Below are 13,282 nucleotides of genomic sequence, written 5' to 3' on the forward strand. Positions count from 1 at the left end.
GTCCACCCTGGACTAATGGAATCTGAACAGTGAGACACACACAGTCAGGAAAAGAAATGCAATTTCCTTTTGACCCGAAATGAATTTTCAGAAGAAAATTGCTTTATCACGTGGCCTCAAGATGAGCCTGTAGCTCAGCACCTGCTGCTTTCCGAGGGGCCCCCGTCCTCGGCTGAGGCTCGGGGACACAGTGTCTTCCCTGAGAACCGGGCCGGGAGCGGACCTACACTGGAAACCTCACTGGCCTTGAGGACATCTGGTCAGCTGGCAGCCGAGGGGACAGCTCCCGCCCCGTTCTTCCGACAGGAATGTGAGGATCTTGGAAGCCTGGGGCCCATCCAAGCATCTCAGAATTGCTGCAAAACAACGGCACCGCTCTGCTTAGGACACGGTGCGACTGGCGGCCCTGCTCAGCCTCGGTCGCCCACCCGCGCGTTTGCCATGACGTTGGGTCTTCACGGGCAGCGGCAGGGTCCCGCTCACCTACCCTTGGGCGGGATCTGTGGTTCTGGGCTCTGACCCTCATCGTCCCGCGCGTCCCTTGTGACCTGGAGGTCTGGCTGATGACTCAGACACACACATTCCTCTCCCGCAGCTGGTTGGCTGGTGACCAATTATCTCCCATAAAGACTTGGCCCTGAACTCTGGCCCCAGCATCTCAACATTGATGGAACTGGTGTCAACACATGTTGATATTATTTAGGAGAACATGAAATTCCCCCTGGATCCAGAGTGCTCAGGACGTCTGGACAGACTTCCAGAACGGCTCAAAAATGCTGACGGCCATTGTCTAGACGCTGTGTGACAGATGGGGAAACTGACCCCAGAAGGGGGTCCTGGGGTAGGACCAGAGGCCAGGCCTGCTGGCCCCCAGCTCTGCTGGGCCCTGATGGGACTGTGCCCCGGACCCCCAGATCCTGGGCCTATCGGCTCCCAGCTCCCCGTCCGCCTGTGAGGCCTCCTCAGGCGGGGCCGGGGCAGCGGCCAGCCCAGCTCCTGCAGCCGGCATCCTGCTGGGCGCCCTCGTGCAGGCGGTGGACGGGGAGGCCTTCACACCGCCCACTGGGACCATCTGGGAACTTGTGGCCCCGCCCACTGTGAGGTCATAACATCGACACTGTGGAGTCAGAGCCCCACCAGCGGGGCCTCAGGGGGAGGTGTGGTCACCAAGGCAAGACTGGAACCCCCCCGTACGCATGCTCCCAGGACCCCCTCACTCCATGTCGGCTCGCGGTAGGGGCTGCGGCCTCTCTCCACCCAGGTCTCGGGGCCAGTGCAGGCTGGGCTGGGGCTGCAGCATCCTTCCCGCCCCCAGGCCCAGCCAGGCTGTGAGCTCGACAGGCCCCTGACGTGGTAGGCTCCCAGCCAACATGCCCAGAACTGACTCCAGGGGCAGCTGCGGCTCAGCACTGGGAGAGACCCTGAGGTGTAGAAGGCAATGCCAGAGCTCAGCTGGGCATCCATCCGGCTGAGTGTGAGCCGGTAGGCTGGGCCGCACTTGGACAGCGTCTCTCCTGTCCTCCCCCAAAGGGGAGGCAGAAAATCCTGCAGAACTGCCGCATGGCTGGAAGGCTGGGGCTGCGACCCTGGGACACCTCTGCTTCTGGGTCCTGGTTCTGAGCAACGTGTCCAAAGTCAATAATCAAAGTCCTAACAGGCCTGCCGTCACGGGGAGCCCGTCACAGAGCAATTCCAAGGCGAAGAAGTGGCCTGACCGAGTGTCCCGCGTACGGTGTTGGAGTGGGTAACGCAGTATTTCAACCTCAGGCGGTATTTCAAGGAACAAGAAAACCATCCCAGCAATGTCCTAAGAGAAGCCGAGTGCACGAACTGTGTACAGTTGGTGGGATGATCCTGCTTCTGTTTTAGAATTTACAGGCAGAGATCAGGGCAGAAGGCGGAAGGAAACACCATTCACCTCGGCTTTCTCTCCGGTGGAAGTGGAGGGGTTTTCGTTAACTTGCTCTTGTCTTATGAACGTTCCCAGTATTTACAGCGAAACACTGATGCCCATCAGCTCTTCAGCCAGATTCTGTGGCTGGCGAGAAAGGGCAGGCTCAGCGAGGTCAAGGGGGGGCACCCAAAGGGGTCCCGCCAGGATGAGCTCTGCACCCCGGCCCCGCACAGCAGCTGGAAACAGGGGTGAGCAATGCGGTGCTTGCCACAGAACCGCTGAGCCAGCTGCGGGGGGCGGCGGGGAGAAGCAGCCTGTGGCCTTCCTGCGCCCCACCTCTGCCCCCGAGCACCCCGTGTCCCCCACCTTGTGCCTGTCGTCCCGGGCCGGGCTTCACCCTGCAGTCTGGCCTCTGCTTCTCCTGGCCCGCACCCTGGCCAAACCCGGCTCCCAGGCCCCAGAGGCCAAGGTGCAGCCAGACAGCCACGGGTCAGGCCTGGGGAGGCAGCCAGGGCCAGGGAGGGCCGTCCCTGCCCCCCAGGATGGGTGTGGGGAGGCAGCTGGAGCCCGTTGTCCCAGCCCAAGTCCCCAGCGCCTCCCTGGAGTGGCCCTCAGCTGGAGGGGTGGCCTTCCCACCTGCTCTTCTTCCACACGAATCCCTGAACCACACACAGGCTGAGCCACACCAGCTGCCCCCCGCCCCACATCACAAGTCAGAACCCCTACTCCTGACTGGAGGGCACTGCACAGACCACCCCCCCGGGGGTGCCGAGAGGGCCCAAGCCGCCCTCAGGCAGGCCAGTGGCCACAGTGGCCTGGGCGGAGCTGTGCTGTGCTCTCAAGACGCACACCCTCTCTGGTCCTGGCAGGCAGCGCTGCGCCAAGGAGGCAGGAAGCGAGCGAGACAGAGACAGCCCCGCTTCCTGCCCCAGCGCGGCCTCCAAGAGCGCAGGCCGAGCAGAGCTGCCTTTATCTGCCTCCTCCTGGCAGCCTCCTTGCTGACGTCAGCGAGACACTGTTTACTTGCTAACAGGACCAGACTGCGTGACCTCCCACCCCTCTGCAGGCCAGGATCTGGAACCTTCCTCGGCGCCTCCCCAGATGAACACAAGGAGAGTAAAAGCGGCGGTGCCCTCAAATCCGGCTGTCTGTCCACCCCTCCCTCCTCACAGCCTTGTCTGTGTTACTGACACATAGTCACGAGGTTTTTTATGTTCCATTAGCTGGGGGGCCCTGGGCAGTCCATCCGACTCCTCTGAGCTCAGGTTGGAGAAGCACCTGCCCTGGCGGTAACATTTCCTACATCGGGAACTGCTGGAAGACCTTGTTCAATGCACATGGCCGCGACCACCTCCAGGGTGCCTGCACGCCTGCCGACAGGCCAGTCACGGCGCAGTGCGGCCCCCCACGGGGCTCCTGCCCTGGGAACCTGTGGTCACGCCTGGACACGCTTTGGGTTGTCACATCTGGGGTGCTCCTGGCGTCCAGGGGCTGCAGGCCAGGCCTGCTGCTCCACACGCTGCTAAGCCCCCTGACCCAAATATCTGCTCCACAGCATCGTTGATCGTGCAGGGCTCAGAAGCCCTGATAGAACCTTCCATGCTGCTGGGAGGATGAAGCCGGAGCCGTGCAAGCCCTTGGCTGACAGTGGCTGACGTTACTTTGACCGCCTGCTCCTCACCTCAGCCCCAAGAAGTCAGAGTGGAAATCATGACACTTATTTTCCAAAAAGGAAACCAAAGCCCCGGAGCAGGACGCGCTGACCAGAGCTGGACCCGGGGCCTGGCCCAGGGGCTCGGAGGGCGGCGGGTCCGCTGGAGCCACTCACAGTCTCAGAAGCTTCCGGCCCCGGGACCCGACTTTCTGGGCTGGTTGGGCAAGGGTGCTGCCCAGGGGCCTGGCAGGGCACCCCGAGCAGTCCCTGCCCCCTCCCACGGTGCCAGGGGAGAGGGGACAGTCCAGGAAGACCTGGACATGCTCAGCACACACAGGCCTCAGGAGCAGCAGAAATGACTGCTGTCCACAGCCCCGAGCCCTATAAGAAGGCGCAGGAAATGCACTGACCCGGGAAGGTGTGCCCCACACCCAAGGAGTGGACATGGGGGGCAGCCGCACCGGCAGAAAGGCCAAGGCAGAAGCTTGGGACCGGGCCCCCGCGTGTGCCAGACACCGACTTGGACCCCCACTCCTCCTCTGAGGCCCTGAAGGCTGGCGGGCATGACCGTCTGGACCCCCACTTTACTGCAGGGAAGCCGGGCCCAGGGAGTTCCAGAACCCTGCCCAAGGGCACGAGATGCCCCGCCCCGGGTTTGGCCCCGGAGCACGTTGCTGCTGCCACCCCAGCCCGGGGGCCCGTGGGCAGCTGCTACCTACCAGGTGCCCGGCGGCTCTCACCAGCTTGTGGGTGGAGAAGGGGAAGGCGTCGTCGCTCAGGTCGGCCTCCAGCACCTCCTGGAGAATGGCCCGGCTGTGAGCAAGGACAAGGCTGGTCAGTCAGTAGGGCAACAAACACCTGCCAAGCCCGCCTGGGTGCACACCCCGGGCTGGGAGGGCTCTGAGGGCACCACGGTGGTCAGGCTGAGGTCCTGTCCTCACGGGGCAGACCGAGAACAAACGTGCTCTTAATAAAACACACCAAGATAGAGACGTGCAAAAGTCCAGTCATACGAGAAAGGCACCTTCAGGACTTGCCTGGCCATCTAGCGGCTAAGACTCTGTACTTCCACTGCAGGGGGCATGGGTTTGATCCCCAGTGGGGGAGCCAAGATCTCAAATACCAGGCACCATGGCCAAAAAAATTTATCAAGTTAAAAAAAAAAAAAGGCACCTTCATCGGAAACAGTGGCAGAAATAGCCAAGCCCTGGCTCTCCTTTCTCAGATGGGGAACCCAGGCCTGGGGCAGCTGTCTAACTGCCCAGTTAGACACCCCACCTGCCAAAGCCCCCCAAGGGCAGGGGCCCCTCTCCTCGCCCCTCTGCCCGGCTGTGCCCAGAAGAGTCTGAACCTCACGCTTGATACTTCGCCTGAGACCTTCCGGTGTCCATGGAAACCCTCACCTCTGGGACGCCTTGCTTCTCGCTTCCCTCCCTGCCGGCCTGAGCTCACTCTTGCACCATGCACATTCCCTCCAGGTGTCCCGGCCCCTGTTGAATCTTCCGTCATCCTTCAGGTCTTGGCTCATCTGTCACCTCCTACAAGAAGCCCTCCCGGATTCCCTGAGTCTGGGTCAAGTCCCCCCTCAACGCCCCTGGCCTGAGCCCGTGGCCCTGAAACGTCTCCCACCAGGGCACCTCTCATGGTTGCAAACCTGTCCCACTGAACTGGGAGCTCCGTGCTGACGGGGCCCCCTCTGCAGACATGCCTGGCACAGAGAGGGCACTTGGTAAATGGGACTGATTGAAGGTGGGCTGGCTTTGCACCGCTGGGCCAGCTCCCCATCGGCAGGAAACAGCTCCCACCCACCCCCATTTCTGCCTCTCAGGGTCCCAGCCAGTGCCCAGAAACACTTCCGACCCTGATGATCCCCGCCCCCCACGGTGCCGGCAGCTGCCCACCCACGCTGGCCCGAGGTACCCAGCCCGCTGCAGTGCGTCAGGATCCTTATGTAACACCCCGGCACCCACGCGTGCCCCCCCCCGGAGGAAGCACACTCGGTCCTCAAGAAGCCTGTCTACACTGCAGCCCTGGGCGGCGGGGTCTGCCGCACGGGGAAGAAGGAAGGAGCTGGAGCTGGGGCTCAGCAGGGCTGGGGGCCCCCAGTCGGGCACCAGCCTGGGCACGCAGGTCTGCAGGGCACGGGCCAGGGTGTGAGAGGCTGTCCCTCCCCCAGTGGACAGCAGGTGGCACCAGAGGGCACCGGCTCTGGGCGGAGACCGGGTTCAGGCTTACTGTCCCCCGGCCTGGAGTTGGGCCCCCTCGTTGCCCTATGAGGACCGTGAGGCAGGCGTCAGCCAGAGGCCCCGAGCCGAGCACCTGGGTATTAACCATGCAACAGCGACCACCGCCTGCCAGGCTGTCTCCACCAGCCACGAGTGGTCTCCTGAGCTTCGGTTAATTAAAACAAAAAAATTCAGCCTCGCCGGCCACCTTTCAAGGCCTTGCTGGCCACATATGGCTTCGAGGCTACCGTTCTGGGCCATCAATTCTGAACTGTCTCCCGAAAGTGCCACTGGTTGGCAGGCCATCCAGCATCTCCCATGGTCCAGCTGCCATGACACGCTTCCCACGTAACAGCTCAGAAAGTTCAGCCCATATCGGCGGCGCTGGTGACATTATTATTCATACAAGAAACTTTGGGTTATTTTTGAAGGAGTGAGGACAGTTTGGAGGAGAAAGTTAAGAAATCGCCAGGAGGAGGGGAGCTCGTCTTCCTGCCCTGGCAACCGTCACTCACCGCCCTCCTGGAGCAGCTTATAATGAGGCTGGGAGCGCTGGCCTGTCCCCGCAGGCCACGCCTTGATCAGTCTGTCTGGTGCCCCCTCCCTCCCCTACCCACTCACCCCCCACCACACCAGAAATAACCCAGTCCCTCCCCAAGGTCGCCATGGCAATGAAGCTTCCGAGGACCGCCTAGCGCTCAGGAGTCCAGGACCCCCGCCCCCATCCCCATTTAGCCCAGAGATGCGGATGTCTGCTGACCCAGGGGAGAAATGCAGACCCCCGCCTGCAGAAAAGGCGCTTCCCCGAGCCGGGCCAGGGCAAGCGTGGTCCATGCATCTTTCTGCAGAATCCCAGCATCCTGGTTCTCCTGCTGCGGCCGGCATGCTCAGCCTCTCTCCACATGTCCCATTCCTGTCCTCCCCTCCTGTCTCAGCACGCCCCCACCCAGCCACCCCTGAGATGACCCTCGTCAAGTCTGTAGGAGCCATCGGGCCGCCAAACCCACCGTCGATGCTCAGTCTTTGTCCTACTGGACCCACTGACCACCCGGACACAGCTCGTCACTCCCTCCTTGGAGTCCCTCCTTCCCCTGGCCCTTGAGGCTCCTGCCCACCTCCCACACTCTGGCCCAGCATCAGAGACCCCGATAAAGCCCACGTCCAACCACGCCCCTCCTCCACTCAGCCCCCTCTCCTGGAGGAGCAGCCTCTGCCCTTGCAAGCTCTGGCCTCTGCGGGCCTCTGAGCGCGTCCTCCCCCACAGCCCTGCCGTGGCTGCGTTTCCTCCCGCCACGGGGCCTTTGCACCTGCCGCTCCCTCTGTCTGAAACACTGGCCCTTCAGAGAGTGCCAAGGCTGGAGCCCCATTTCCTCCAGTGTCTCCTCCAAGGTCCCCTTAACAGATACTGGCTTTTGTGAGCAGCCCGAGGTCCAGCATTTGATGGATAAGGTACACGACCAGCCCTGACTCCGCGAGCACGCGCTGCCTGCCTGTCTGCCGTGTGCCTCTGGGCAACGTGGGGCACACACAGAGCCACCTGCCGCTCTGCCTGGGAGGGGAGGCCCACCCGCCCAGGACCCAGCCCGGGAGCTGCTGGCTCGGCCAGCTCCAAGGCACCAGGGAAAATGGACCCTGTGGCGGGGTCTGAGGGCAGCGACCAGGGATCCTGGTGTGACCCCAGGCTGACAGGGATGCCCGTAGACACAGCCGTGCATCGTCTCAGCGAGCAGCTGGGGGATAACCTGGCTGGAGGCACACTGTCCTCTCTTTCTCACCACTAAGGAAAGAAAACAGTTCTCACCACCTAAAGGGCCGGGGTCAGGACTGGAGCAGATGTTGGAGCACCCCAGGCACCCCGCTGGTCAGCGCCAACACGCGGTGCTTGCCCCTGGTCCTCCACCCCGCCCCCACCCAGCCCTTCTCTGACGCCCAGCCAGAGGGTCTTTCCAAGGTGCATCCCATTGCCTCAGACTGTCCAGGCAGAAGCCAGCATCCAAGGGCCTTCTGGGAGCCGGTTCTTTGTGGGTGGGAACACAGCTCAGTCAACGCTCACAGGATGAATCAAGGAGCGAATGATCGTCCGTAGACCTAGTCACTGGAGGTGCTTAGGGAGGAGCCGGTGTCCTCCTGCTGCGGAGCACCATTCTCAGCCCAGGTGGCACAGGGAGCCCCAGTCTGGCTCCGCCCACTTAGAAATGGCACACACAGTTCTCAGGCCATATCAACCATCCAGAGGCATCCCTGCCAGACCTTCCACGACCCCTGTACCCTCAGATATTGAGTATGAGTCATATATTAAGAGCTTTTCCGTATCCCAGTGCTTTGAAAACCATGTTCCTGGTTGGCCTCTTGAGGGTCGCCGGCACGTTCAGCTCACTAGCCACCGCGTCCCATTCTAGACCAGTAAATGGTTCTGCCTTGGGCCCAGACAGAGGGACGAGGTGTACCCCGGCCCTCAAGTCCCCATCCTCTCCTCACCTGGCCGGGCCCTGGACGCTGATCAGGCCCAGGTCCTCGGAGCTGTCGATGAGCTGGCACCGGAACTTCCGGTCCTGCAGCACGGTCCTGATGTGGGACCAGTTGTGCTGGGCTGCAGCCCCGCCCACGGCCAGGTAGTATCCGTCGCCTGCAGGAGAAGCGCCGGGACTCAGAGCAGGGCTGCGAGGAGGCGGGAGGAGGCAGGACCGGGAGGGGCGGCCCGAGGCCTCCGTGGAGGAAACAAGCCCACCTCCCTTGAACGTGAGCCACCCAGGCCCGAGTCGGGGGACCCTCCCAATGGGGCTCTGGGTTCTCATCGCCCACAGGACAAAATGCCAAGGGAGCATTTTCTGGGAGCATCCAAGGCTTTTTCCCACTTCTCAAAGGGTCTGTGATCCAGGGAACCAGCGCCATCACCCCTTGGGAGATCCTGAGTCCCACCTCAGCCACCAGCGCTGGGTGACCTCGGACAAGCCTCTGTCCCTCTCTGAGGCTGCATCCTCACCAGTTCCCATTTCTCTCCACATTCCCATGTCCCCACCCCATTCCCGGGGTTCCCAGCGGTGGCCTTTCAGAGGCTGGAATTTTACAGCCATTACACCGCTGACCCTCCCCCAGAGGCTGACACGCGTCAACACCCTTGGGTTTCTGAAAAGGAGAATGAGGTTCAGAGAGGCCCCACGTGGAAGACTGCCTCTAGCCAGCTCTGAGTCCACGGCCCGTGGAGCAGCCACTGGGCCAAACCGCCCCCCGGGAACTGCTGAGCGGAGGGCAGCCCAGCTCCGCCCGGTGTCCTGAGAGCCACCGTCCCGGGCGGGCGACCTCAGACGGCCGTGCGGCCCTGGGTCCCTGGAGAATCTGTCGCTGCCCACTGTCTGTGGATCTCGGCTACCGCTCTCCCTCCTGGATGGGAGGGGCCGCCGCACGAGAGACCAGACGGCTCCCTCGCCCGCCAAGGGGTGACGTGATGGGCAGCAGACCTCGCTCAGGGAATCAGACCCGTGCAGACAAGGGGCACGGACGCTGAGCTCCCCATCACTGGAGGCATGCAAGCAGAAGCGGAGGACCTGCAGAGGGCAGTCCAGGCATCAGCTTGGGCCCAGAGCTGGAGATCTTCCAAGGACCTGTCCCCCGTCTCAGACTGGGAGTTCCATGGGAACCAAGACAGCCGATTCGGCATAGATGCCGGAGGCAGGAAGGAGGTAACTTCTCCCTCCACGTGGGAGGCACGGCCTTATCCTTGGCTCACTCTGTTCCGGGCAGGTGAGCTGAACACACCCACGCTGCGGCCGCCCTGAGACCCCGCAGGACAGACAGGTTCAAAGGCATAACCACCGAGCACTCAGGGCTCAGCATCGCTGCCAGAACAGAGGCTGCATTCAGCCTGAAGCAAGACCTCTGATCTCCCAGGCCCTGACCGCAGCGGGTGCACGCAGGATTGCAGAGCAGCCTCGGAAGCCCTTCCCACCTGTCCCGCACTGGCCGCCGCCTCACTAAGCTAGGCTGCGGTCGGGGCGCTGCTGGGCCCCGGGGCACCTCTCACCTTCAAAGGCGGGGGCCAGCGGGGAGGCCTGGGGGCCGGGGGCCAGGCGGCTCACGGTCAGGTCGCTCTCTGTGCCCCCGCGGTGGTTCAGCATGCACGTGTACACCGTGGAGCCTGCGGGCAGGAGAAAGACCCCAGAGAGGGGGAGCCGCTCAGCAGGGCGGGCGGTCCCTCAGGGCCGGGTAACCTTGGCCAGATGCCCCGGGGGACCCTGATAGACCTCTCAGCTTGGTGATGCCATCGTGACTCAATGACCCAGAGAGGGACGGGCAGGCCACCGAGCACCGCCGTCCTCGGAGGAGAAAGGAGCAAGAAGACTTATATATTTTGAAATGTGACTCCTCCCAACCCATCCCTCCCACCCATCCCCCACTTCACGCTGGGGCACTTTCAGGGCAGGATTTACTTCTCATTCACTTTGGTGCTCGAGTGCCAAGCCTGGCATAGCAGAAGCTCCATGAATGCTGAATACATGAATATGTGGATGGAAGATGGGGATGAATGGGGAGGTGGGGAGAGGGTAGGGGCAGGGATGGATGGGAGGAGGGGGTGGGTGGGTAGAAGGGTGTTGGCAAGGTGAATGGGGGAGGGGGACCAGGGGAGGCGGGTAGCAGGGGCATGTGCTGAGGTGTGTGGGTGGTTGGGCAGGATACATGGTGTAATGGGTTGCACTGTGCCTCCCTAAATGGTGTGTTGGGGTCCTAACTCCCAGTCCCTCTGAAAAGTGGACCTTATCTGGAAATAGGGTCTTTGTAGACGGGATCATGTTAAGAAGATCAGAACTCATGAGAGTGGACCTGATCTCACATGACTCGTGTCCTTAGAAGAAGAAAACGCAGGGTTGATGGCCCTGTGACCGCAGAGGCAGAGGTTGGAGTGATGTAGTTGAAAGCTGTGGGCTGGCGGCTGTGGCTGGAAGCCAGGAGATCGATCCCACGGTCTCTGGCCCTGACTTTGAACTTCCAGCCTCAGACTCTTCAGACAACACATGAGGGTTGTTTAAAGCCGCTCAGTGCGGGATTCCGGTGCAGCGGTGCTAGGAAGTACCAGCGTGGGGCCGGGAGAGTTTGGGGGCAGGCAGATGGGTGGGGAAGACGCTAAGGGCACGGTTGATGAAAAAAAAAGGGGAAGTGAGGATCCCAAACGCTGTCTGGGATACACTTACACCATGGGATTGTTCATCCTTCATTCCGAATTCAAGTGCAAGTGAGCATCCTGTGTTTTCACTGAATTCTAGAAACCCTATCGGGGAGAGCATTCCTAGTTGGGGAGTGGACAGGCTCCTCAGCCCCAGGAGACTGTTCTGAGGGCCTGCTGCCTCGAATCCCATCTGGAACAAAGTCAGAGGAGGGTAGTGGAGGATGCAGAGGAAGGTGGAGGGGGCTGGGCCTTGGGGCTTGGTGACCAGGGCAGATGGGGCAGGAGGCGGGGTCCCAGGGCCGGGCTGGGGGCAGAGCCTTGAGCTGTGCGAGCCCAGAGCGGACAGGGTCAGCCGTGCCCAGGGCCGCGCTGAGGTCGGGGAGGCGCGCGGCCCACCCGCTCCATACCTGGGGACCGGCTGACGTCGGCAGAGAAGAGCCAGTCAGCAGCCTTCCTGGCATCCGGGCCCAACAGGAAGAACTTCCCGAAGTAGGACATGTCGAACACGGCCGCGGCCCCTCTACAGGCCAGACACTCCTCCTTGATCTGAAAAGTTCCAGAGTTGGGGTGTCGCAGGGGCTCTGGGACCCGCCTCCCCGACAAAGACCCCACAGCCCTGGGCTCCAAGACCCTCTCCTTCCCTCCAGCTAGAAACGCACAGGCACACTGTCCTCGTGCACAGGGAAGAATGCCCTGCCGGCGTGCACGGGCACACTCTTCTCAGGCGCAGGGAAGAGCGCCCTGCCGCTGCGCACGTGCACAGTGTCCTCGGGCGCAGGGAAGAGCGCCCTGCCACTGCGCACGGGCACAGTGTCCTCGGGCACAGGGAAGAGCGCCCTGCCAGTGTGCACGGGTACACTGTCCTCGGGCACAGGAAAGAATGCCCTGCCGCTGTGCACGGGCACACTCTCCTCGGGCACAGGGAAGAGCGCCCTGCCAGTGTGCACGGGTACACTGTCCTCGGGCACAGGAAAGAATGCCCTGCCGCTGTGCACGGGCACACTCTCCTCGGGCACAGGGAAGAGCGCCCTGCCAGTGTGCACGGGTACACTGTCCTCGGGCACAGGAAAGAATGCCCTGCCGCTGCGCACGGGCACACTCTCCTCGGGCACAGGGAAGAGCGCCCTGCCGGTGCAGGAGACCCAGGGGGAGCGGGGGCCGCAAGAGGATTCGTTCCAAAGGGTGAAGGCCATGCGGAATGTGTTCTTTGACCACAATGGAATCCAATTAGAAATCCGCAGCAGAAGGAAAACTGGGAAGTTCACAAATAAGTGAAACTAGAAAACACACTTGTTAATAACCAGTGGACCAAGTGAAAAGGTCACCAGGAGGATTGGAAACCCCTGGAGAGGGATGAACATGAGGAAACAAGGCATGTAAACTGACGGGCGGAGGCCAGGCCGGGCTCATCGCGACGTTTCACCTGCAAAGGCTCTCAAGTCAGCCTCCGCACACTCCACTTGGAGAAACCAGAAAAGGGAAAGCAAATTAAACCCAGTGCAGGCAGAAGGAAAGAAATAACAAAGACTGGAAAGGAAATAAACAAAAATCTCAATAGATAGAGAAAATAAGCAAATGGAAAACTGTTTTTTTTTTAAAGTTCAGTGAAATTAGCAAATCGTTAATTGAAATTACCAAGAATCAAAGAGGACTCCGAGTGCTAAAATCAGGAATGAAAGAAGGGTGTCACTATCCAATTCATAGGATAGAATTGTAAGGACTAATGTGAGCAACTGTCCACCAATAAATCAGACATGAAATGGAAATTCCCAGAAACACACAAATCACTGAAGTCGGCTGAAGGGGAAACAGACAGTCTGAACAGATCTACAACCAAAAGAGACTTCTTCAGTCATTTAAAACTCTCCACACGGAAAAGCCCAGGCCCACATGGCTTTGCTGGTGAATTCTACCAAACATTCAAAGAAGAATTAATACCAGTTCTTCACAAACTCTTCCCATGAGGCCAACATTACCCAAAGCCAAAACCAAAGACCTCATAAGAAAATCAGACCAACATCCTTCATGACTACAGATACAAAAAATCTCCGTGAAATACAGCACACTAGATTCAACAACATATAAAAAGGATTACGTGATCAAGTGGGATTTATTCCAGAAATGGGAGGCTGGCTCACCATTCCCAAATCAATATAATGTACCATATTAATGGAACAAAGGACAAAAACCAAATGATCATCTCAATAGATGCAGAAAAAGTATTTGACAAAATCCAACACGAGTTCATGATAAAAACTCCATATAAACTACAACTAAAAGGGAAATTGCTTGACCTGATAAAAGGCACAAGCAAAATCCCACTTAACAAGGAGAGACTGGACGTCTGC

The 13,282-nt window shown here is 60.5% G+C and overlaps 1 protein-coding gene across 14 annotated transcripts in view; it reads right to left on the minus strand.

Moving 5' to 3' along the window:
* The window catches only part of SARDH (sarcosine dehydrogenase), a 63,274-nt gene that overhangs the window by 14,243 nt on the left and 35,749 nt on the right, over positions 1 to 13,282 (minus strand). For all 14 annotated transcript variants that reach the window (XM_006062462.3, XM_025262059.2, XM_025262058.2 and 11 more), the window contains 4 exons: positions 11,342 to 11,480; positions 9,795 to 9,908; positions 8,252 to 8,399; positions 4,268 to 4,361 (listed from right to left, as the gene is read on the minus strand). In XM_006062462.3, the coding sequence (XP_006062524.1) occupies positions 4,268 to 4,361; positions 8,252 to 8,399; positions 9,795 to 9,908; positions 11,342 to 11,480 (495 nt within the window). The remainder of the gene's footprint in view (positions 1 to 4,267; positions 4,362 to 8,251; positions 8,400 to 9,794; positions 9,909 to 11,341; positions 11,481 to 13,282) is intronic.

This window comes from Bubalus bubalis, chromosome 12, assembly GCF_019923935.1.
Source record: "Bubalus bubalis isolate 160015118507 breed Murrah chromosome 12, NDDB_SH_1, whole genome shotgun sequence".
Classification (NCBI taxonomy): Eukaryota; Metazoa; Chordata; class Mammalia; order Artiodactyla; family Bovidae; genus Bubalus; species Bubalus bubalis.